The sequence below is a fragment of the Lithobates pipiens genome, unplaced genomic scaffold (genome assembly GCF_037356315.1).
Source record: "Lithobates pipiens isolate NorthernLeopardFrog02 unplaced genomic scaffold, aLitPip1_a1.2 Scaffold_51, whole genome shotgun sequence".
Lineage (NCBI taxonomy): Eukaryota > Metazoa > Chordata > Amphibia > Anura > Ranidae > Lithobates > Lithobates pipiens.
The window spans coordinates 4,103,271-4,129,336 of NW_027507874.1; the positions used below are offsets into that span (position 1 = coordinate 4,103,271).

General features: G+C 44.9%; 2 protein-coding genes across 4 annotated transcripts in view; one reads left to right on the plus strand and one right to left on the minus strand.

Moving 5' to 3' along the window:
* LOC143957208 (uncharacterized) overlaps nucleotides 1-26,066 on the minus strand; it is a 165,529-nt gene that overhangs the window by 49,371 nt on the left and 90,092 nt on the right. The gene's annotated exons all lie outside the window — the stretch shown is intronic.
* LOC143957124 (uncharacterized) lies at nucleotides 8,466-25,889 on the plus strand. 3 transcript variants are annotated; one of them, XM_077467275.1, is made up of 9 exons: nucleotides 8,466-8,499; nucleotides 10,974-11,089; nucleotides 13,704-13,783; nucleotides 15,075-15,151; nucleotides 17,694-17,802; nucleotides 19,689-19,768; nucleotides 19,854-19,947; nucleotides 20,183-20,286; nucleotides 22,840-25,889. In XM_077467275.1, exons 3-9 carry the CDS (start codon nucleotides 13,750-13,752, stop codon nucleotides 23,869-23,871), a joined length of 1,530 nt encoding a protein of 509 aa, XP_077323401.1. In that variant the 5' UTR covers nucleotides 8,466-8,499; nucleotides 10,974-11,089; nucleotides 13,704-13,749; the 3' UTR covers nucleotides 23,872-25,889. The 3 variants fall into 3 exon arrangements, with proteins under 3 accessions (XP_077323401.1, XP_077323400.1, XP_077323399.1); XM_077467274.1 differs by lacking the exons at nucleotides 8,466-8,499; nucleotides 10,974-11,089 and having other exon boundaries at nucleotides 13,546-13,783; nucleotides 22,843-25,889; XM_077467273.1 differs by lacking the exons at nucleotides 8,466-8,499; nucleotides 10,974-11,089 and having other exon boundaries at nucleotides 13,592-13,783.

Consider the following 26,066-nt stretch of genomic DNA (forward strand, 5'->3'; position numbering starts at 1 on the left):
ACAGATCGGATTTTTCGACAACTTTGTCCGACCGTGTGTATGCAACAGTTTCGGACAAGATCCGTCGGACAAAATCTGACGGATTTGGTTGTCGGAATTTCCGACCGTGTGTACAAGGGCTTAAAGTGTATCAAACAGACAAGATGAAGAAATCAAACTATAGAGACCACATCCCAAATATGCGAAATAGAGCAAAGAAAGGGGGATTGAGAGGTAATGAACCTCGGCACTTTAACGGTATCAAATGCATGGATCAAAATACCAAGAATCGAAAATCTAAAACACAAGGATTTTTATTAAATTACAAAATAGTAAAAACAAAAGGAAAACAATAATACATCCATACAGCAGGATATAAACATTAATTAAACATAAACATATAAGGCGCTACCTTGACATGTTTCACTCATTACAGTTTCTTCAGGAGATTGATGGTAAAGCTCCTTTTATGCAGCAATAACAGAACATAAATAAGAAACATCCTTTTGAAGAGCATATAAGCATAGATACACTGTATACATGTTAACTGAGATTAATGACTGTAATCAAGGACAAAGAAAAAATTCATAAAGCAATAATAAAGTATCAAAATTAGAAGGGCATAGAAAACAGATGATCAAAGAGTAGGAAAAACAGGTCTCGCCACATATGTTTAAATTCCACAGTATATTTTATTATCCTCATACTGTGGAGTTTAAACATATGTGGTGAGACCTGTTTTTCCTACTCTTTGATCATCTGTTTTCTATGCCCTTCTAATTTGGATACTTTATTATTGCTTTATGAATTAACATGTATACAGTGTATCTATGCTTATATGCTCTTCAAATAGATGTTTCTTATTTATGTTCTGTTATTGCAGCATACAAAAGAGCTTTACCATCAATCTCCTGAAGAAACTCTAATGAGTGAAACATGTCGAGAGTGGTAGCGCCTTGTATGTTTACATCCAATTTAATGTTTATGTGCTGCTGTATGGATGTATTATTGTTTTCCTTTTGTTTTTACTATTTTGTAATTTGAATAAAAACCCTTGTGTTTTATATTTTCGATTCTTGGTATTTTGATCCATGCATTTGATACCGTTAAAGTCGCGAGGTTCGTTACCTCTCAGTCCCCCTTTTTTTGCTCTATTTTCCCCTTAGACAGCTAAAAATATATTGTGGGTCATGCTGCTGGCTTTGCTAAGTGAAGCTGAATCTTGAACCCTGTAGGCACCATCAAAAAGGTGGTTCATAAGCCACAGCTCAAGGAACCCCTAGCAACTTCTGGAGGAACCCCAGGGTTCCACGGAACCCTGGTTGAGAATGGCTGGTCTATACTATTTATAATTCAGAAAAACGCTGTCTCACCCCGCTCTGCACATGCTCAATTGCTCTCCATTTTTAGGCACTGTTGAGCTTGTAGAGGCCGATCTGCTGACAGCCTTAAAGTGGGCCATCTTGGCCTCTGTTTAATCTTCACCTGCCATGATGCCATAAAGCCTGCCATGATGCTGCACATGTGGTCGGTTATGACTCCAGCCATTGAATGGTTTGACAGTTTGGTTGAGAGCACAACCAATGTGACAGTTAGCATTTCCAGCATGCCGGGAATGTAACTCTTTTTTTTTAAAAACTTTTAAATCAATGGGTTTACTTTTGCTTTAAGGCTGGATTCACACCTATGCATTTTTAGTGCTTTTTGCAGATATGCACTACAGTCCATTTAACATGGTTTCCTATGGAACACGTTCTGTAGTGCAAAAAGCACTAAAAATGCATAGATGTGAATCCAGCCTAAGGGCCAGTTCACACCAGATGCAGTTTCTGCACTAAAAATGCATGCACTGTGTTTTCCATGTATTCCAAAGGCTCTAGTTCACACCAATGCAGCAGTTCCAGGTCAGTTTCCAGTGCAGAAACTGACTGGAACAGACTGCATTGGTGTGAACTAGAGCCTTTGGAATACATGGAAAACTCTGTGCATGCATTTTTATGGCCAGTCCACATCACAAAAATGCACTCCAGATACAACTCAGATTAGTTTTTGCTTACAGTTCACACCACACGCAGTTCCAACCCAGTCACGTTTTTATGAAGGAGAAGGGATCTCACCGCTCCAGGAGCACACATGCAGGCTGTAAACTGTCTCTTCGGCTGGGAAGCCACAGATGCTGGCTTTTACCACTAGCAACAGACGAAAAACAAGCTCTGGACTGCCGCACTCTTCAGAAGACCACTTTCTTTTATTGGAAAATCACATCACAGCTCAACAAACACAGCGAACAAGGAAAAATTGCTGACGTTTCGCACTAGCTATAGTGCTTATTCGTATCATTGCTATGAATAAGCACTACAGCTAGTGCGAAACGTAAGCAATTTTTCCTTGTTCGCTGTGTTTGTTGAGCTGCGATTTTCCAATAAAAGAAAGTGGTCTTCTGAAGAGTGCGGCAGTCCAGAGCTTGTTTTTCGGCAGTCGCGTTTTTGATATAATTTGCTATGTTCCAGTACAGTTCTGTGTAGAAAAAATGCAGCATGCTCTACTTTTTTTTTTCTGCACCGCTAACTGACTGTAACTGACTGCACTAGTATGAACTAGAGCCATTGGAATACATGGAAACCACGGTGCAAGCATTTTTAGTGCAGAAAAAAAGCACACAGAACTGCGCCTGGTGTGAACTAGCACTAAAGCAGAATCAAACCCTCCAATCCTTTACAGCCAAGGAAGCTGCTTCTGTTTGATCTGCAACTGCCATGGTGTTGCACATGTGATCAATTATAACACTAGCTATTTGATGGTTTGACAGTTTGGTTGAGAGCACAATCAAATTAAACTGTTTTTTGAATTGATGGGTTTAGTTCTGCTTTATGATCTACAGCTGGGGCTCTGGGCTGCAGGACAATGTCAGCCTCCAGCAAGAAGAAACAGGAACCATGCTGGAGACAATTTACAGCACACAGTCATGTTGGTAGCATAGTTCTTAATGTAGAATGTATGGTCCTTGCTACAGAACATTATTTTTATCAAGTTGTTATGGGTAAAGTTCTGCTTTAAAGTGGTTGTAAAGTCATAGTCCTCAATAACTGCCATCCCTTCTGTTTTATCCAAGATGCAAAGTACTGTGTCCGTTTTTTTTTTTTTTTATTCTAATCCTAAATACCTTTTCTCATAGCTCCTCTGTGCTGTCACGTGTCTCTCCTTCCCCCAATCTAAAGAATGCGGAGAAAGGGGCTGAGATACCCCTCTGATGGCAGCTGGCCAGCAAAGGAAGGTCACGTGACTGCACATCGGTGCTGTGCAAGCAGATAGAATAAAATAAAAAAAGGACACACTGTATTTTGTATATTGATAAAATAGGGGGATGCAAGTTATTTTAAAATGTTACTTTCATGACACAGGGAACAGCAGCAGGAGGGGAGGGGTGGGGAGGAGATTGGCTCTCACACACAGGCTTTGGAGCTGACAGGCAGGGAGGGAGAGGGAGAGGGAGAGACTGACTACACAGCCGGATGATGGAGGCTCGTAAACTGACCACGGTATCGTGGATCAGCAGCCATGATTACCGTGTGGTCAGTACACACAGGGGAACACAGGAATAGGCAGGATCAACCAGGTATTTTAGATCAAAGGAACAAATTGCACTGCAGAAACACCATGGTAAAAATCAGGGATATGTAATTAGCGGACCTCCAGCTGTTGCAAACTACAAGTCCCATTATGCTCTGCCTCTGAGTGTCATGCTTGTGGCTGTCAGTCTTGCTATGCTTCATGGGAATTGTAGTTCTGCAACAGCTGGAGGTCCGCTAATTGCATATGCCTGGTATAGATCATGCCTTAGATGAACAGAAGCTTTTTTTCCTTTTAGGTTTTACAACCGTTTAAACTCATTTTCATGCTCCTTTATGATTCTTCAGGAAAAAAGAATTGACATGTTATAGATGATTTTACCACGATTCACATTTTTTATTTATTCTTTTTCATTATTTTTATTGAAAAGTTTTAGTTATCGATACAAAACTGTTGTTGGGCAGATTTAAAAACACGGTAAAAAACGCACTACATGTTTCCTGACCCTTTCCAAAAACGCAAAGGCACAAAAATGCATTGGTGTGAACATTTTCCATAGGAACCCATGTTAAAAATAATGTCCTGCCTTTCTGCAAAAAGCATGAAAAAAATGCATTGGTATGAATGGAGCCTTATGAAATGTGATGGGAGAGTAGTTGACAAGCATTGGAAGGGGAACTAATAATAACGGCGGTCCTCCAAAAATTTCATGCCAAGTCTTACCAAATTCAGCTGACGGTTTTTTTTATTATGATGTTTTAGAAGACTGATAAATGTAATAATTCCTGCAACATTTTCAAGCCCTCCGTAGTTCAGCAGCTGTCCCTACATATAAAACCGGGGTGGGCATTAAACAGACACCACCAACGATTGATGATTTTTGGCATTTCTCAAGACAGTGTTATAAAGTCTATCACCGTATTTTTGATAGAGATATATATATATATTTCCTGACACATCATGGGCCGAAATATAAAGTACATGGGCATAATGGTTAGGATAGCCTAATGCCCCATACACACAAGCGGAATTTCCGTCCGAAAAACGTTGGATGGTTTTTCCAACGGAATTCCGCTCAAGCTTGGCTTGCATACACACGGTCACACAAAAGTTCTCTGAACTTTTGACTGTCAAGAACGCGGTGATGTACAACACTACGACGAGCTGAGAAAATGAAGTTCAATGCTTCCGAGCATGCGTCAAATTGTTTCCGAGCATGCGTGATTTTCTTTGCGTATCCGAATTGGATACAGACGATCGCATTTTCGGATAGGAACTTTTCCCGAACCAAAAATAGAGAACATGCTCATCAGAGTTTTGCTAGTGGCACTTCCGAAGGTGCGTGTATAAGGCATTAGTAGATCACAGAGCGCTATTGCTCCCATGCCTTTTGATTGGCTAGTTCTGTCGTTAAAACACATTTAAAAAAAAAAATTGGATAAAGAGGTAAAAGGATACAACTTGGGTTTTTAGTCGCCATTCACAGTTGAGTGTTTTGTTGCATGATTCTTGAAGTGTGACAACGTTCACAATGAAGAATACTATTATTCTCAAAGGGCCTGTTCACACCTGAATTTTGTGCAGCCTTCCATGTGAAGCCTGAAAAAATTCAATAAGCTTCTTTGGGACAGAATCGCACCGTTTTGGTTCCATAGATTTTAATGTGCTCACCTTGAAGAACGCTTGAAAGAAGTGTATACATGTGTTTTTCAGATTCTCCCATTAAAAAGTTTGAAGCCAAAATGTGTGATTCTACTGTGTACTACAGGTAACGTGTACAAACAGAAGGCCTCTAAATCTCCTGACTAAGCTCACTCCAAGTGTCACTGGGGGCTTATTGGGGTCTAGGTCCCTGCTGAGGAAGTTTTCTCCCAGTGAAGGTCCAGTTCATACCTAAACGGTTTGAAGCGTGTTTTCCTGTGGTACCATCATTTACATGCTTTCAGAAAGGCAGACTGCTTTCCTTCTCAAAAGCTATCTATTCAGAAGGTCTCAGATCGATTACAAACTACACTTCTGTCTATTGGGTGGTTACGCTGCCTTGAGGGTCTCCCTGCAGCCCCAAGGTAGCCACCTCTACGTGTGTGCTCCTGACTGGCCCCATGAGTAAGCTCCATTTGGAGTAGTGTTGTGGGTGTGGTATGGTGGGTGTCCAGGCTGAGACTGCCATTTACTATCACACAGCAGGCTTGGTATTGATGTGCGGCTCCCGGGACACCTCGTCATTCTCTACCATTGCCTGGAGCATAAACGAGCTCCCTGCCCGGCCAGCACTCACAGCCGTTCCTTCCCCATGTTCCTCTCACCAGTACTCCCATGACCCTTCCTTCCCAATGTTCCTCTCACCAGTACTCCCATGACCCTTCCTTCCCAGTGTTCTTCTCACCAGTACTCCCATGATCCTTCCTTCCCAGTGTTCTCCTCACCAGTACTCCCATGACCCTTCCTTCCCCATATTCCTCTCACCAGTACTCCCATGACCCTTCCTTCCCCATGTTCCTCTCACCAGTACTCCCATGACCCTTCCTTCCCCATGTTCCTCTCACCAGTACTCCCATGACCCTTCCTTACCCATGTTCCTCTCCAGTACTCCCATGACCCTTCCTTACCCTTGTTCCTCTCACCAGTACTCCCATGACCCTTCCTTCCCCTTGTTCTTCTCACCAGTACCCCCGTGACCCTTCCTTCCCCGTGTTCTTCTCACCAGTACTCCCATGATCCTTCCTTCCCCAGTGTTCTTCTCACCAGTACTCCCATGATTCTTCCTTCCCAGTGTTCTTCTCACCAGTACTCCCATGATCCTTCCTTCCCAGTGTTCTCCTCACCAGTACTCCCATGACCCTTCCTTCCCCGTGTTCTTCTCACCAGTACTCCCATGACCCTTCCTTCCCAACGTTCCTCTCACCAGTACTCCCATGACCCTTCCTTCCCAATGTTCCTCTCACCAGTACTCCCATGACCCTTCCTTCCCCCTGTTCTTCTCACCAGTACTCCCATGATTCTTCCTTCCCAGTGTTCTTCTCACCAGTACTCCCATGATCCTTCCTTCCCAGTGTTCTCCTCACCAGTACTCCCATGACCCTTCCTTCCCCATATTCCTCTCACCAGTACTCCCATGACCCTTCCTTCCCCATATTCCACTCACCAGTACTCCCATGACCCTTCCTTCCCCATGTTCCTCTCACCAGTACCCCCATGACCCTTTCTTCCCCATGAGCTTCTCTCCAGTACTCTCATGACCCTTCCTTCCCCATGTTCCTCTCACCAGTACTCCCATGACCCTTCCTTACCCATGTTTCTCACCAGTACTCCCATGACCCTTCCTTACCCTTGTTCCTCTCACCAGTACTCCCATGACCCTTCCTTACCCATGTTTCTCACCAGTACTCCCATGACCCTTCCTTACCCTTGTTCCTCTCACCAGTACTCCCATGACCCTTCCTTCCCCTTGTTCTTCTCACCAGTACCCCCATGACCCTTCCTTCCCCGTGTTCTTCTCACCAGTACTCCCATGACCCTTCCTTCCCCATGTTCCTCTCACCAGTACTCCCATGACCCTTCCTTCCCCTTGTTCTTCTCACCAGTACCCCCATGACCCTTCCTTCCCCGTGTTCTTCTCACCAGTACTCCCATGACCCTTCCTTCCCCATGTTCCTCTCACCAGTACTCCCATGACCCTTCCTTCCCCATGTTCCTCTCACCAGTACTCCCATGACCCTTCCTTCCCCATGTTCTTCTCTCCAGTACTCTCACAATCCTTCCTTCCCCATGTTCCTCTCACCGGTACTCCCATGACCCTTCCTTCCCTGTGTTCCTCTCACCAGTAATCCCATGACCCTTCCTTCCCCATGTTCCTCTCACCGGTACTCCCATGACCCTTCCTTCCCCATGTTCCTCTCACCGGTACTCCCATGACCCTTCCTTCCCCATGTTCCTCTCACCGGTACTCCCATGACCCTTCCTTCCCCATGTTCCTCTCACCGGTACTCCCATGACCCTTCCTTCCCCATGTTCCTCTCACCGGTACTCCCATGACCCTTCCTTCCCCATGTTCCTCTCACCGGTACTCCCATGACCCTTCCTTCCCCATGTTCCTCACCAGTACTCCCATGACCCTTCCTTCCCCATGTTCCTCTCACCGGTACTCCCATGACCCTTCCTTCCCCATGTTCCTCTCACCGGTACTCCCATGACCCTTCCTTCCCTGTGTTCCTCTCACCAGTACTCCCATGACACTGCCTTCCCCTTGTTCCTCTCTCCAGTAGTCCCATGACCCTTCCCTTTTCTTACTAGTACCCCATGACCCTTTCACACCTTTCATATAATTTCTAAAAGCCAATATAAAAGAATAGTATTGTTAAAAAAGTCCCTTGTGGATTTAATTGACTTTTTTTTTTTGGTCAATTCTCCTTTAAGGGGGTGTGGCGGGGGCGTGCCCTATGCCTACATACATTTGCTGGTAAGTGTCCCTGATTCCTGTCGCACAATGTTGGGAGGTATGGTAATGCACACTCCCCTGTATGATTTTATATACATTATCATTGTACCGGAAACGCCCCTCCCCTTTCCTCCCTGCGCTCCCGCACTGATCTACATCCCAAATTACTCGTGGACTTCCTGTTACCATAGTAACGGTCATGCGCAGCATGGCTGTACCTGCAGGAGAGCGACAGCCATTTTGTTGGAGTGCAACACGAACTCTGTTAAACTTTGTATCCCTAGATACCTCAGAGTTTTGGGCTAACATTTAACTGCAGTCGTTCGTTCGTCCCGATGCATTGTCTATTGAACGGATAGTACTATATTTGTATTTCTATAGCCCCCCCCCCCCACATCAGACAAGGCGGCGGCCATTTTGTTGTAGCCCAGCGCTGAGGACAGGGAGGAGCTGATTCGCTGAAGCAGTGTGGGAATTCTCCTGGAGGGGAGTGTGTGCCCGGTGAGGTAAAGGTAATTATGCCTTCTTCTATGAAATAAGGGGGTCCCAGGAGATATGAAGGGGGAGGCAAGGAGTCATGGAGCAGCATGCTGGGTAATGTTGGGAATTGGACCTCTGTGGTGCCAGGCACTGCAGTTCTGAGGGGATGAGAACTTCTGACAATGTTTTTTTTGTGGTCACTGCCTCATGACAACCGCCCATTTTCTGCATTGGAGTCACCGGGACAGGAAGTGAGGGAAAGTCTCCTCACTGACCATTTTGACCCCCGTGTTCCTGTCCGAACCAAATGTTCTTTTAAAATGTTAGTTCTCCTCCTCCAAAAATAATATACAGGTTAAAAAAAAAAACAACAACTGTTCAGCTTGACTAAAGTTAAATAATGGCCTTTGTGTAGGCCTGAAGCCTGGATGAAAAACTCAGAGGGATGACCTTGTTACTAGGACGTGGCTAAGGCACTCTTAGAAGATTCAGACCCCCTCGCATGCGTTCTCTCCCTCCTGTAGTGCAACAGAAGAGCTAGAGGGGGGCTACACATGTGGGGGAGGGGTGTGAAATGTGGGGGTGAGCAGTAACAGCTGGGAGTGTCTCTGCAACGACCTAGCAACATGACGGGAGGATGCCATCTCTGGGAGTTTTTTGGCCCGGTTTCAGGAGGTACATAAATGGCCTAAGCCTCAGCAAGAGCGTTATTCAGCTCTAGTCCGAGGCACACAGTTTGTTGTCCTCTACAGACACCGATTTCCAGGTATGTCAGTTTCTGCGTAGTTACACCCCCAAGCTCTTTTGATCCTCCCAGTAGTAACCACCAGCTCTGCTGGTTCCCCTCTCATTAGTACCCCCAGCTCTGCTGATCCCCCTCTCATTAGTACCCCCAGCTCTGCTGATCCCCCTCTCAATAGTAACCCCCAGCTCTGCTGATCCCCCGCTCCGTAGTAACCCCCAGCTCTGCTGATCCCCGCTCCGTAGTAACCCCCAGCTCTGCTGATCCCCGCTCCGTAGTAACCCCCAGCTCTGCTGATCCCCGCTCCGTAGTAACCCCCAGCTCTGCTGATCCCCACTCCGTAGTAACCCCCAACTCTGCTGATCCCCCGCTCAGTGGTAACCCCAGATTAGCTGATCCCTCGCTCAATAGTAACAACCAACCCTGCTGACCCCCTGCCCAGTAGTAACGCCTAGCTCTGCTGATCCCCGTCTCAATAGTACCCCCAGCTCGGCTGACTTACTGCTCAGCAGTAACCCCCAACTCTGCTGATCCGTTGATTGGCTTGGCTTTTCCTCACTCGCGTCTAACAGACGCCAGTAGAGAAGAGCCGATCGACTGCTCTCCTGACGGGGGTCTGTGCTGATTGTTTATCAGTGCAGCCCCCCCTCGGATGCCCTCCCAGGACTACCAGGGATGGGCACCACCCTGGACCACCAGGTATGCCACCCGGGAAAAGCCAATCAGTGTCCAGGCAGCTACCAATCGGTGCCCATCCCCAATGCCTCCCAGTGCCATCAGTGATGCCTATCAATGCCATCTATTAGTGCCGCATAGCAGTGCCCATCAGTGCCACGTATCAGTGCTTCATATCAGTGCCACCCATAAGTGCCCATCAGTATTGCCTATCCTTGCTCACCAGTGCCACCCATTAGTGCCCATCGGTGCCACACATCAGTGCCCAGCAGTGCCACATCATCGGTGCCACCTCATTAGTGCCGCTTTATCAGTGCCCATCAGTGAAGGAGAAAACTTATTAATAAAATTTTATAAACGAAACAAAAGAAAACATTTTTATTTTTTCAAAATTTTAGGACTTTTTTTATTTGTTTAGCAAAAAATAAAAAAAGCAGAGGTGGTCAAATACCACCAAAAGAAAGCTTTATTTGTGAGAACAAAATGCAAAAAATTCTGTTTGGGTACAGTGTCACATGACCGCGCAATTGTCATTCAAAGTGCGACAGCATTGAAATCTGAAAATTGGCTTGGGCAGGAAGGGGGTGTATGTGCCTGATGTCCCTCTCTGTCTAGTGATGTCCACGAGTGTCTCAACCATCCGAGATTCTCCCTCCTGATTGGCTGAGACACAGCAGAGGCACCATTGGCTGCTGCTGTCAATCAAAGCCAGCTAGCCAGTCAGAGGAGAGAGGGGACAGGTCGGGGCTCCATGTCTGAATGGACACAGGGAGCTGTAACTCGGCTCGGGTGCCCCCATAGCGAGCTGCTTGCTGTGGGGGCACTGAACAGGAGGGAGGGGCCAGGAGCAACGAGGAGGATCGGGGCTGTTCTGTGAAAATCCACTCTATAGAGGAGGTAAGTATGACATGTTTGTTATTGTTATAGGAAAAAAAAATTGATTTTACAATCACTTTAAGAATGCGGTTCTATACAGTGATATCAATAAATACTGACTATAAAGCGGTGTTAAACTAAAAAAACAAACATTTATTATATCGCAGCTTACCAATTCTTAGATTTGATGACTGCATTTGTTTTCTTTTTTAGGCTTGCTTTCTTCTATTTTCATCTGGTCATCCAGCCAAGGAAGTCTGTTGTTTTCCACCTGCTCAAGTTCTGTATCAGTTTACATGGGCGAGACAAACCACTTAACACTTACAGGGGTGATTAAAATGATCAGCTTTTATTTATTCATGTAAAACCTTTATTCCAAAAGGGAACAAAATTTTTTTCTGTAACTGTTTATAAAGTGTGAGCTGGAGTTTGGCCCCAGTTTATTAGTGTATTCAAATCTGCTAGTACATCTAACACCTCCCCCCCCCCCCCCCCCCCCAGGCTGACAATGCTGCTGTCTTCTGCGCCTCCTGTGCTCATTTCGCCACAGTGGGGACGCTCTACAGAAGGTGTGTTACCGGCCAGATCACCAGGTGAAAAAGCATAAAAAAAAAAAGAAAACGAATGCAGCCACCACATCTAACGAATGATAAGCTGTATTATAATAGATCGTTGGTCTTGGATCTAAGAATAGGAAATATTGTTAAGTCATGGTAATGTGTACTTGTGTAATGTGGGCTTGTGTACACTTGCAGTTGGGGGGCTGTAAAAGCGTGTTTTTACCACTCCTCTGACTGTCCCCTTAGGCTCCATTCACATTAGCGCGTCTCCAAAGTCGCACGTATTCCAGTGTGACTTTGCAGTGCAACTTTTGATCTGACTTTACATTCTCTGGACCAAAGTCGCATCAAAAGTCGTGCAGGCACCCTTTCAAAGTCTTTTCGACTTTAAAGTTGCACCCATTTGAACGGGTGTCATTGATAAAAATGGGCTGCGATTTCTGAGACTTTGATGTCCAAAGAAGACTAAATTTAGGTGCTGCTCAGGAAGAGAGGTAAAGTCCAACTAGCTCCAAGCTGAAGCTATGTCAAAGGAAAAGGTCCATAAGCCGCACATCATGAAGCAGACCCATGTGCATGAAGTGAGATGAATGGCAGCCTCAGCCCGGACTCCAACCAGGCCACGCCCCCAATGCATTTTACTCCACCCTTTGGAGCTTAATGATGGGGAATGTGATTAAAGAAGGAGTAAAGCTTGTTTGGCTGTACTTCTCCTGTGGATCACAGTGCAGTTCCCTCTGCACTCCTGTGACCTGTTTTCAGCAGACAGCGGGTTGACGTCACAGAGCCGGTCCAGGCTTGGGCAAGCCTGGGCTGGCACCTGGCTTAGCCTCTCCGGGAGCCTGAGCCGATCACTCCTGCTCCCGCCCCCTCCACAGCCCAGTGCTCCAGTGAGAGGGGTGGGCAGAGCAGAGATCCAGTGACTGACAGTCAGCTGCTCTCTGCTCTTGGAGCTTTGAGAACCGAGTGATCTGCAGTATTTGATCGCTTGGTTCTCAATGTTAGAGTCGTCAGGGACAGATGCTGCCTCCACCTAGATAAGTATAAATCTGAAAGAAAAAAAAAAGTCCATACTTCTTTTAAGCTCCGTGGGGCGGAGTGAAACGTGTTGGGGTGTGGCCTGGCTGGAGTCCGGGCTGAGTCTGGCATTCATCTCACTTCATGCAGATGGGTCGGCTTCATGATGTGTGGCTTATGGACCTTTTGACTTTGATGTCCAAAGTCGCACATGTGTGAATGGAACCCCAAGCTGTTTCTTTGGCTGGAGCCGTCCTTTTAGGCTCCTTTCACACCTGTGCAACCTGGGATCCGACTTGTGAGACCCCCAATCGCAGGACATGTGAAATTTGATGTATTTCTATGAGAGCCATTCCTACTGACCCAACAGAGGTCACTGCGACTTTAGTTCCTGGTTTCATCACAACTTTGGTCCGACTTTTGATGAGACTTTGGCCCAGAGAAGTCAGATCAAAGTCACGCTTCAAAATCGCACTGCAAATCGTGCAACTTTGAAGACGCGCTAATGTAAAAGGAGCCTTAGGGAGGTCGGTCCTGTTGATTTATAAAAGGAGATTCCCTACACACTTATTTTTGATATAAGATAGCTGGATGTCCTCCAGCCAGGAAATTAGGTGGGGGGGGGGGGGGCTCTGTCTAAGTTGCTGCAGCTTCAACCAGTTTTAGGACTCTGCACACTGGATGCTTTTACAGCTGCTGTTTTTGGCTTCAGGCATTTTTTCTGCAGCCAGTAAACTCCCCAGCCTGTTATTCTGTGTCCATGCATGTCTAACGCTACTGGCGTTTTTATAAGTTCCAGTGTGCATGGAGTCTTATGGTTGAGGGAACACAAAGCTGCTTCAATGAATGGGTGATCTGCAGGGGCGGACTGACAACTTATGGGGCCTCTGGGCAATCAGAGATTATGGGGCCACACAGTATACACAAACACACACACACACACACACAGTATACACAGACATGTTTCTATTGGCTGAGAAGGTACTGGAGAGGTGAGGCAGCTATAATCTCTGGATTTTTATACCAAAAGGATGTCGGTAAGGGACATTTCAGAGACAGATGTAAAAGAAAACACAATTTTTTACATACTGTCCCTGGTTTTACTGAGGCTGGCAACCCTGATGGGGCCCCCTAGTGGCATGGGGCCCTCGAGCAGTGCCCGAGTGGCCCAATGGTCAGTCCGCCCCGGTGATCTATTACACGGGCCAGACTGGGCTCCTCCTCATGGCTACTTCGTCTGCCAGGAAACAAAATTTTAGCTACTTGTTCAGTTTACTTCTCAATTTATATAACTTGATGCACCCCGACCTACTGTACAATTGGGAAGTTCTGTATAGGATATGGTTGTGAAATTTTATCTCTACAGGGGAGGGGAGTATATAGAAGGACACAAGGATCTCTACAAGGAAGTCATGATGGAGAACCGGCCGCCCCTCACATCACCGGGTAAGAGGAGACTTTCATTTCTTGTAAAGGAGAGAAGAGTATTGAGGATCCACTTAGATACACTCATCCTCTGATATACAGTGCCTTGAAAAAGTATTCATACCCCTTGAATTTTTCCACATTTTGTCATTTTACAACCAAAAACATAAATGTATTTTACTGGGATTTTATGTAATAGACCGACAAAAAGTGGCACATAATTGTCGTCATCCACCTAAACTGATAGGCCGGGCAAGGAGAGCATTAATCAGAGAAGCAGCCAAGAGGCCCATGGTAACTCTGGAGGAGCTGCAGAGATCCACAGCTCAGGTGGGAGAATCTGTCCACAGGACAACTATTAGTCGTGCACTCCACAAATCTGACCTTTATGGAAGAGTGGCAAGAAGAAAGACATTGTTGAAAGAAAGCCATAAGAAGTCCTGTTTGCAGCTTGTGAGAAGCCATGTGGGGACACAGCAAACATGTGAAAGAAGGTGCTCTGGTCAGATGAGACCAAAATGTAACATTTTGGCTTAAAAGCAAAAGGATATGTATGGTGGAAAACTAACACTGCACATCACTCTGAGCACACCATCCCCACCGTGAAACATGGTGGTGGCAGCATCATGTTGTGGGGATGCTTTTCTTTAGGGGTCAGAGAAGCTGGTCAGAGTTGATGGGAAGATGGATGGAGCCAAATACAGGGCAATCTTAGAAGAAAACCTGTTAGAGTCTGCAAAATACTTGAGACTGGGGCGGAGGTTCACCTTCCAGCAGTACAATGACCCTAAACATACAACCAGAGCTACAATGGAATGGTTTATATCAAAGCATATTCATGTGTTAGAATGGCCCAGTCAAAATCCAGACCTAAATCCAGTTGAGAATCTGTGGCAAGACTTGAAAGTTGCTGTACAGACGCTCTCCATCCAATCTGATAGAGCTTGAGCTATTTTGTAAAGAAGAATGGCCAAAAATGTCCCTCTCTACATGTGCAAAGCTGGTAGAGACATCCCTAAAAAGAGTTGCAGCTGTAATTGCAGTGAAAGGAGGTTCTACAAAGTAATGACTCCGGGGGGCGCCATACAAATGTACACCACACTTTTCACATATTGATTTGTAAAAAATGTTGAAAACCATTTATCATTTTCCTTGCTCTTCACAATTATGTGCCACTTATTGTTGTTCTATCACATAAAGTCCCAATAAAAATACATTCCTGTTTTTGGTTGTACCATAACACAATGTGGAACATTTCAAGGGGTATGAATACTTTTTCAAGGCATTCAGTCAGTGTGTGTGTTTCCTACAGATGGATCCAGTAACAGAAATCCCCCAGAGAGATGTCCCCGTCCTCTGTATTCCCGGGACTCCACACAGGAAGATCAGGCAAGTGGAACTATAATGCAGCATTCTCAGTGTAATTGTGCTGATCTTGTTATGCCATATTCATTTAAAATGTTTCTACAAATTTTTTAAAATGAAGATATATATTTTTTAAATTAATTTCTTTTTCTAAATAAATTTCTTTCACAATTTTTTATTATTTTTTTACATACTGTCACCAGTGCAGTGCAGCATCAAGAAAAAAAAAGAGAAAAAAAAATACAAAATGTAGATAATTTTTATTTTTTTTAACAAGCTGGGAAAGTGATCAGGATTTTTATTTTTTTTATTTTACACATTATCATTACTTATACCAGCAGTCTCCAAACTGCAACCCAGGGGCCAGATGTGGCTTTGTTTGCCTTTATCTGGCCCTTGGGGCACTATTCCTCCCACTGACACCAACAATAGGGGAATAATTCCTGTCGCTGACACCAACAGTGAGGCATTATTTCTCCCACTGACACCATCAAAGGGGCACAATTCCTTCCACTGACACCAACAATGGGGATTTATTTCTCCCACTGACTCCATCAAAAGGTCACAATTCCTCCCACTTACACCAACAATGTGGCACAATGCCTTCCATTGACACCAATGATATGGCACTATTCCTTCCACTAACACCTACAATGGGGCACTCGTCCTCCAACTAACACCAAAGACAGGGCATTGTTTACACTTACTGGATGCCAGGACATCTTCTACTCCCACTGGCCCTAGTCCAGCCCCCCTAAAGTCTGAGGGACAATAAACTGGCCCTTTGTTTAGAAAGTCTGGAGACCCCTGGCTTGTACCGTACTGTTTGATACAGTAGATCACAATACTCTACTCGTCCGCCTCACAGAAGTAGCCGGAGTCCAAGACATAGATCTCCATTGGTTCGCGTCCTTCCTAGGAAATCGGTCACAGACAGTGAAACTAGGAAAATTCCTCTCCGAAACTCGGGCAGTCACCTGCGGAGTCCCTCAAGGCTCTCCGTTGTCTCCCGTTCTCTTCAACATTTACATTCGCCCACTCCTTCAAATCATCAGATGCTCAGATCTCTGCTTCCACTCTTACGATGACGACACGCAACTTTATTTCCGGATCAATGGAAAAAAAGATCACCAACAACAACTTGAAAACTGCCTCAAATCAATAGAGGACTGGATGACCACCAACTCCCTCCAGCTGAACGAATCAAAGACAGAGCTTCTTATCTTACACCAAAATCATAAGCCCGCAACCAAAACCTCCTGGTCTCCACCAACCGTCTTTGGGCAGACTATCTCCCCAAAGACCAAAGCGAAGAGTCTCGGGGTTATTTTAGACGCACAAATGTCAATGGATGCGCAAATAGGATCTGTAGTCAGTGGATCTCACCATCTGCTGCGCATGCTTCGCAGACTCATCCCTTTTATCCCAAAGAATGACAAAGCAGTGGTAGTTGGAACAATCATTAATTCACGACTGGACTACGCAAACTCGCTTTACATAGGATTACCACAATATCAACTTGCGCGATTACAACTGATCCAAAATACGGCGGCAAGGCTGATAACAGGAAAAAACCCTGGGAATCCATTTCTCCTTCACTGAGGAGCTTACATTGGCTAACCGTAAAAAAATCGGATCACGTTCAAGACCCTTTGCCTCACCCACAAATGCGTGCATAGAGAAGCTCCGCAATACCTAATGGAGAAAATAAATCATTACACACCAAACCGCAGTCTTCGATCAGCCAACAAAAACCTCATCCTCGTGCCCAAAGCCCGGTATAAATCCAAGGGGGATCGGAGATTCGCTGTCCAAGGGCCTCGGCTATGGAATGCTCTACCAATCAACATCCGCCTGGAAGAAAATCACCTGGCTTTTAGGAAAAAACTCAAGACCTTCCTCTTTTAGCAGATGATCAAAGCTCGCCACAGCGCCTAGAGGCGATTCAGTTCGCATTGTGCGCTAAATAAGTATTTCATTCATTCATTCATTCATACCAATGAATTTCACTGGCATAAGCAACCATTTTTTACTGAATGAAACTGGTTCATTCAGTGTGTATTGCTGTGACTGGTCACAGCTAATCACATTGTACAGATGGGCTGTGATTGGCCCTGTCTGTTCCATGTGATCATTGTGACCAGTCACAGCTGCCAACACAATTGTACATTATGAATGGCATAAAAGGAATCCATCTATTGTATACAATTGTCATGTGATCTGCTGTGATTGGTCACGGGGAATCGCATGATACTGGCAGCGTCCAGTACAGTGATCAGTCATTGGCTGTGTCCGGTGGACACAGGTGGTGACAGATCACACCGCAGCCCGGCCCATTCCTGGGGGGTGTTGTATGACTTCCACCCGGAACGAGGAATGTCTCACCCAGCCGTCATTTGGCAATAGGCTGGGGGGGCGAATAACTAAAGAAAGCTGCAGGTTTGATAAGAATGAAAATGACTGGAGCTGATATATGAGATTTTAGTGATTGGGTTTAAATCTACTTAAATTTTTCCTCAAAAATCAGATTCCAAAATTAATTATTCAAACCTTTTATTTTATCCAGGATGATGGCCAGATTGTTGTTAAAATAGAAGCTGGGGATGAGGATGAGTCTTGCGTGAGGAGCGATGATCCATGTAAGGAGCATGAAATCCCTCCAGAGATCAGCACAGGTGAGGAATAAACACCAAATCCAGAGAAGACGCCCAGATTCTCCTTGTTCAGCGTTCTGCAGAGATGTGTTCTCTGAGTCCTAGATAGATAACAGACCTCATCTCTATTGTATGCTTCCCCTCTGTTCTGTAGGCAGGCATACAGGTGTCACAGGGACAGGAAGTGAGGGGGAATCTCCCCAATGAAGTCACAAAATTAAAAATCTAAAAAAAAATCTTAAACCTGCGGACACGCCTCTTTGACTATCCCATAACAGATCCCTTCACCCACATCCTCACTGCAACACACAACTTCAAGTGGTTATAAAGCTTTGTTATTTCTTTATAAAAATAACAGACATGTCATACTTACCTGCTCTGTATAATAGTTTTGCACAGAGCAGCCCCAATCCTCCTCTTCTGGGGTCCCCCGCTGACACACTCCTGGACCCTCTTCTGCGTTGGGTGGCTACAGGGAAAGACGCTTTCCTTGGGGGCACCTCTGTGTGCTCGCTCCTGAGCCCAGCTGATGCGTTCATTGACATAGACAGCTGGACTTCACCCCACCCCCTGCTTCCGTGTCACTGGAGTTGATTGACAGCAGCGCTCTGCTGCTAGAAATCTGTCCAATGAGGGGAGAGACAGCGGTGGGAGCTGCTGCGCTCGTGCACATCATTGGATCGGGCTCAGTTAAGGAAAAGGGGGGGGGGGGGGTTTGGGGGACAGCTCTAGCACAAACGGTTTTACACCTTAATGCATAGAATGCATTAAGGTGAAAAACCTTAAGGCTTTACAGGCTTTAGGTGGTTGTAAAGGCAGAAGGTTTTTACTGCATAGATTGCAGTAAGGTAAAATAACGTTCTGCATACAGCCCCCCCCAAATACATACCTGAGCCCGATCTCAATCCAGCCATGTGCATGAGAGCCGAGGCTCTCTTGCTCCCCGTTGGCTCAGATACAGCAGCAGGAGCTATTGGCTGCTGCTGCTGTCAGTCAGAACCAGTGACGAGGAAGCGGGGCCGAGCCCCATTCTGTGCGTTTTATGGACATACAGAGCGGAGCTCAGGAGCGAGCGTGCATGAGCGCCGGTGGGGCACCCCACAAGAGGAAGAACAGGGCTACTCTGTGCAAAACCATTGCACACAGCAGGTAAGTATAATTTGTTATTGTGAAGCTTTACAGTCACATTAAAGATGAATTCCAATTCTTAATTGCATTGGTCCAGCTTGGACCCATGTAAGTATGTATGTGCCATACCTGTGGGATCCCTATAGAAGCTGGAAATCACTGTAGTAGACACTGTTAGTACAGTGATCTTTATTGGCTTCCCGGTTAGGCTCCACAGTGAGTATAACAAGCATGCATATACAGACTACTTTTACTTTTGTGGGTTTAGTAACACTTTAAACCTATATTGGATCAGCTTGGTTACATGTAATCCTGCCATGTGTAGCACCCAGAGGGCCACTGGGGATGCAGGAATTCACTGTAGTACACAGCCAGTGCTGCTGGAGCGACTTGCCGTCTGCACACTGAACATACAGGGTCACTCCCTCAGCACCTCCACCATTCATCTGATGTCTTTTTTTTTTTTCTTCAATAAATGCAAGGCTTTCTGATTGGATGTGTTGGAGATGAGGGATGGATGATGTCATGATCACCACCTCATCCAATCAGAGGACATCTTATATTTTTTTTCCTAAGGATACAAGGATAATTGATGGTGTACAGACAGCAAATACTTGTCACCAAGCTAGCCCAAGTTAAAAAAAAAAAGATAATTCACGGAGTTCCGTTTTTAAATAAAAAAAAATCCAGATGTAGGCTTTTACAATAACCCTTCTGAATACAGACATCAAAAATCAATATCATAGTTTTGTGACTCCCATGTGTTTTTCCTACCCCAGGGAGATGTCCCCGTCCTCTGTATTCCGGGCATCCCACACAGGAACATCACATGGATCACAGGATCGTGACAGAATATGAGGTATGTAAATCTAAAGTTCTAAGCCAAAGGAGTACTTACTTTCCTGTCTCTCTTTAAGTTGGATTGTGTATTGTGTGTTGTCCAGAGCAACGGCTTGATTGTGCTTAAAGTTGATTTGAAGGAGGAAGCAGAAGAAACGGATGTGACGGGTTCAGAAGTCCCTCCAGAGATCAGCACAGGTGAGGAATAAACACCAAATCCAGAGAAGAGTCCCAGATTATCCTTGTTCAGTCACTACAAGAATCTCTTCTCCTCCCCCCTCCTCTGTCAGTAATGGGGAGACAGTATGTGCCCAGTGGGGGAGTCAGGAGCCATCAGCCTGTGGCAGGGTTAAGCTGGTGAAGCCTGCCGCTTGAACTCAAACAACATCCAGGCACTTTCTGGAACATATTGTACATTGTTTTTTTTCTTCAGATGGCCGATACAGCAATCATGCTGAGAAGAGTTCCCTTATTCCTCCAAATGGTGAACTAGAAGATAATAACATTGCAGGGCCTCCGACCGAAAATAAACAGCTGGTATGTTACAGTGTGGGTGTAATATCATTGGGCCTCTGTTCTGACCACATTATTATTACGTTATTAAAAATATTGATTCCTTCTTATAGCACATTTCTCCACAGCTGTTCTGTATGCTTATATGGGAAAACGTTTAGGAGTACGTTTTTAATAAGAGGTAGATGTAAAATGTAGGGGAACAAATCATCTATGGTGCTGGCTCAGTAATCTGTATATAAGGTGACAATGTGTTGATTTATTAAACCCGGAGAATTCAAAATCTGGTACAGCTCTGTATAGAAACCAATCAGCTTCCAGGCTTTTTGTCAAAGCTTAACTGAACAAGCTGAAGTTAGAAGCTGATTGGCTACCATTTACAGCTGCACCAGATTCTGAGTGCACCAGTTTTGGTAAACAAACCCCTGTGTGTCTTGTCAGATAGTGAAGGAGGAAGCAGTGCTGGATCAGTAATCTGTATACAATGACTTGAAAAAGTATTCATACCCCTTTTCCACATTTTGTCATGTTACAACCAAAAATGTAAATGTATATTATTGGGATTTTATGTGATAGAACAACACAAAGTGGCACATAATTGTGAAGTGGAAGTAAAATTGATAAATGGTTTTCCAAATTCTTTTCAAATAAATATGTGAAAAGTGTGGCGTGAATTTGTATTCATCCCCCCTGAGCCAATACTTTTGTAGAACCTCCTTTCACTGCAATTACAACTGCAAGTCTTTTTGGGGATGTCTCTGCCAGCTTTACACATCTAGAGAGTACCATTTTTGCCCATTCTTCTTTGCAAAATAGCTCAAGCTCTGTCAGATAGGATGGAGAGCGTCTGTGAACAGCAATTTTCAAGTCTGGGCCATTCTAACACATGAATATGCTTTACTCTAACCATTCTATTGTAGCTCTGGCTGTATGTTTAGGACTGTTCTCCTTCTGGAAGGGGAACCTCCGCCCCGGTCTCAAGTCTTTTGCAGACTCTAACAGGTTTTCTTCTAACATTGCCCTGTATTTGGCTCCATCCATCTTCCCATCAACTCCGACCAACTTCCCTGTCCCTGCTGAAAAAAAAGCATCCCCACAACATGATGCTGCCACCACCATGTTTCATGGATGGTTTGTTCAGGGTGATGTACAATATCAGTTATCCGCCACACATAGCGTTTTGCTTTTAGGCCAAAAAGTTCAATTTTGGTCTCATCTGACCAGAGCACCTTCTTCCACATGTTTGTTGTGTCCTCCACATGGCTTCTCGCAAACAGAACTTCTTATGTCTTTCTTACAACAATGGCTTTCTTCTTGCCACTCTTCCATAAAGGGCAGATTTGTGGAGAGCACGACTAATAGTTGTCCTGTGGACAGATTCTCCCACCTGAGCTGTGATCTCTGCAGCCCCTAAAGAGTTACCATGGGCCTCTTGGCTGCTTCTCTGATTAATGCTCTCCTTGCCCGGCCTGTCAGTTTAGGTGGACGGCCATGTCCTGGTAGGTTTGCAGTTGTACCATACTCTTTCCATTTTCGGATGATGGATTGAACAGTGTTCTGTGAGATCTTCAAAGCTTGGGATATTTTTTAGGACCTAACCCTGCTTTAAATTTCTCCATGACTTTATCCCTGACCTGTCTTGTGTGTTCCTTGGCCTTCATAATGCTGTTTGTTCACTAAGGTTCTCTAACAAACCTCTGAGGACTTCATAGAACAGCTGTATTTATACTGAGATTAAATTACACACAGGTGGACTCTAGTTAATAATTAGGTGACCTCTGAAGGCAATTGTTTCCTCTAGATTTTAGTTAGGGGTATCAGAGTGAAGGGGGCTGAATACAAATGCACCCCACACTTTTTAGATATTTATCTGTAAAAAAATGTTGAAAACCATTTATCGTTTTGCTTCAAATTCACAATGATGTGCCACTTTGTATTGGTCTATCACATAAAATCCCAATAAAATACATTTACATTTTTGGTTGTAACATGACAAAATGTGGATAATTTTAGGGGGTGTGAATACTTTTTCAAGGCACTGTATATACCATGGCCCTCCAGTTGTTCAGGAACTACAATTCCCATCATGCCTAGTCATGTCTGTGAATGTCAGAGTTTTGCAATGCCTCATGGGACGTGTAGTTTTGCAACAGCTGGAGGGCCGTAGTTTGAGGATCCCTGGTATATACAGTGACAATGTGTGCCGATAGTGGAGGAGGAAGCAGTGTTGGGTCAGTAAGCTGCACATAAGGTGACAGTGTGGGGGGATTTATTAAAACAAAATCAGCTTCCGGGGTTTTATGGCAAAGCTCAGTTGAGCGAGCTGAAGTTAGAAGCTGATTGGTTACCATGCACTGCTGCACCAGTTTTGGTAAATCGCCCCCATATTGTGTCTTATCAGATAGTGGAGGAGGAAGCAGTACTGGATTAGTAATCTGTATATAAGGCAACACTGTGTCTTGTCAGATAGTGAAGAAGGATTGGGGGGAAAACAGTGCTGGGTCAATGTAAATAACGAGAATGAAGGAAGTTTTACCCTGAAGAAGGTCATGTGTTTATTCTTCCTTGTCTTGTCAGAAGAAGAAGAGGATCAGAAAGCCGGCATCCTGCCCGGAGTGTGGTAAATGGTTCACAAGACAGTTTCAGCTGGTCCAGCATCTGAGGATCCACCGAGGTGAAAGGCCTTTCCAGTGTCCTGACTGTGAGAAGCGTTTCACCTTGAAAATCCATCTGAGCAAACACCGGACGACTCACACGGGGGAGAAGCCATACACTTGTCCCGAGTGCGGGAATTGTTTCACCCGGAAAGAATCATTAGTTCACCACCAGGGCTCCCATCGAGGGGAAAGGCCTTATTCCTGTTCTGACTGCGAGAAGCTCTTTCGAAACAAGTTATCTCTCATCAAACACCAGAGGAAGCACTTGCAGGTGAAGCCGTATTCCTGTTCCGAATGTGGGAAGTGCTTTGCAGTAAAATCGTCTCTTATCGGTCATCAGAGAAAACACAAGGGAGAAACGCCATTTGTCTGCGCCAAGTGTGGGAAGGGATTCCCCCTAAAGTCTCATCTTCACTCCCATCAGAGCGTTCACATGGACCAGAAGCCCTTCTCCTGCCCTGAGTGCGGGAAAGGTTTTGTGAATAAGTCACGCCTTCTCCTGCACCAGAAAGTTCACGAGAAGCCGTACTCCTGCTCTGAGTGTGGAAAGTGTTTTGCACAAAGCTCCCGCCTTATGGACCATCAGAGACGCCATACGGGAGAGAAGCCATTTTCCTGCCCTGAATGCAAGGAGAGTTTTACGGAGAAGACCTTGCTGGTGATACACCAGAGGAAGCACGCCGACAAGAGCCTGAATTCATGCGCCGAGTGCGGCCGGTGCTTTACGCACAAGACCAATCTGGTTCGGCATCAGAGGATCCACACGCGGGAGAAGTCGTATTGCTGTTCTGACTGCGGGAAGAGCTTCGAGGTGAAGTCGCGTCTCGATGCCCATCAGAGAATTCACACCGATGGCAACTTGTTTTCATGTCAGGAATGTGGCTCGTGCTTCACCCGGAAAACCTCTCTGGAGAAGCACCAGAAGAAGAAACTGTGCGCAAAACTAGAATGACACTTTCCTTATGGATCAAAAGTGTTGGGAAAGATAAAGCTTCTAACCAGTGAGACTATGGTGGGCCACATTGGAAAATAGAAAGGTGGGCCAACAGGCCAACTCTTGGAGAAATATCAGCAAAATAGGAGAAAGCATACATTTTCAGGTTCCTTCAGAGATTCAAACATGAAGCCTCACATCCCTTTTCGCTGCCTGAGCTGTTTTTTGCATAAATTTTGTTTGCACACACGCTTATAGAAAATGATTTAGTCCTGAAGATTACATCAAACCCCCAAAACATACATATTTTCTGAAAGCAGACACCCTACAGCAGGGTTTCTCAACCAAGGTTCCTCCAGAGGTTGCTAGGGGTTCCCTGAGCAATAAGAAATTTCTGCCTCTCGGATAAGTTCCCACTGACACCATTGATATTTTTAGCTATCTTTTAAGGGGGTGGGGGTTTCTTCACAATGACCCCCAAAAATATTAGGAGCAGTCTTCCTACTGACCATCACACTAATCTACTGTGAGCTGTAAGAGTAATAATTATTAGCAGGGGTTCCATGAAGCCAAATGATTATTGCAAGGGCTCCTCCATGTTAAAAAGGTTGATAAAGCCTGTCCCAGAGAAATAAAATAGTGGCAGTTCCAATTTTTTAGGTCACACGATATTACCGCAAAGGTCTAGGAAAGTAAAAAATATACTAAAGTTAATTTTAGGGCACACACATGCAATAAATCACCCAATTTTTTGGTAAAATATAAATGATGAGGTTGCAACGAGTAAACCCAATATGCCAAACTTTAAATTTGCGTGGGCCTGTAAAATGGCGACAAACTTCAGTACCCTATATTTGCTATAGGTAACACTTTAAAAGCCCCCTATAGGTCATCAGTTTAGAGTTATGGGGGGGTCTGGTGCTAGAAATGTTGCTCTCACTCCAGTGTGTTCTGCGATATGTATGTATGTGGAGGGGCCAAAAAAATGTTTTGTTTGGTGGGGGGTTTCTGTGCTTGGATGTAAATTTACATTTTTTACAATTTCAAAAAAAAATATTTTTTTACTTAATTTTTTAAGTAACAAAAAGTCCCCTATGTTAAGATTTTTTGTTTTGGGAAAGGTTTTTTTAATGAGACATCCGGAGTCTAGAAGAACCTGCATGTCTCCCCTGTGCTCCAATGAATGTAATGTAATGGAATGCAGATCGCATTGTATTACATTCTTTCCTGGCCATACCGGCTGGGGACACTGAGAAGCAGACCTGGAAGTAATGTCAATGTCGCTTTCTGGGTCAGCAACAAGAAGAGGAGGAGAGCATACACAAGTCTACACACACACACACACACACACACACACACACTGGACAGCACCTGCTATGTCAGTCCTGGGCCCGCAGATTGGCAAGCGCAGCACGGGATACATGGCGGGGAGGGCGGAGCAAGCTGTTACTGAGTGTTTGTGGAAACACAGCGCAGCCACCCAAATGCTTCCATCTGACAGACAGGAGTCCACTTGTCAGATTTACACACAATCCAGGTGGCTGTGGCCACCAGAAAGGTGTGTAACCCCCCCCCCCCCCATCAGCGAAAGGGTTAAATGGACCTAGAGAAGGCCTGCATAGAGAGGTTACGTCTTTACTCTAGGGATATGGGGGGCAGATAAGCTTGACAGCACAGTATTGGTGAACCCCAAGTCCTTGGTGATACGGACTAGGAGGTTCTGCAGTAGATCTTCAGACTATCAGTCCTTGCATTGGTTGGTTTTGGATAAGGGGTCTTCAAACATCCATTAACCCTCCCTTAAAATTCAACTTGCTGTGGGCTGTAGACTGAATGTGAACCTTGAAAGAGAGTTTCACTGAGACTGGAAGACTCGGCAAAGATTGTAGAATAATGACCTTAAGGACACTAGACTGATGTATATAATAGATGTTTATTGAAGAAGACAAGCAACTTTTTTTATATTTTTAATGGGAACCATTGATTTTTATTCCAGAAAATAATCTGATCAATAAATTATACAAAAAATAGCCTAATTTTGCTCAACATTTGTAATTTTTATTTTTTTGCAAAATACACAGACTGCTTACAGTAGGTTTTCGGATGCCTAGATTGCACAATTAAGGACTTTTAATTGCCTTAGGCAGGGGTGTCAAACTCAATTTAATTGTGGGTCGCATCAGGATTGTGGTTGCACTCAAAAGGCCAGTTGT

Bases quoted from the DNA above. Each gene is read 5' to 3' on its own strand.
- LOC143957124 (XM_077467273.1), top strand. From the start codon at position 13,678: ATGGTTGTGAAATTTTATCTCTACAGGGGAGGGGAGTATATAGAAGGA. The intron at 13,784-15,074 runs GTAAGAGGAGAC...TGTTTCCTACAG, and splicing joins GCCGCCCCTCACATCACCGG to ATGGATCCAGTAACAGAAAT. The intron at 20,287-22,839 runs GTATGTTACAGT...TTGTCTTGTCAG, and splicing joins CGACCGAAAATAAACAGCTG to AAGAAGAAGAGGATCAGAAA.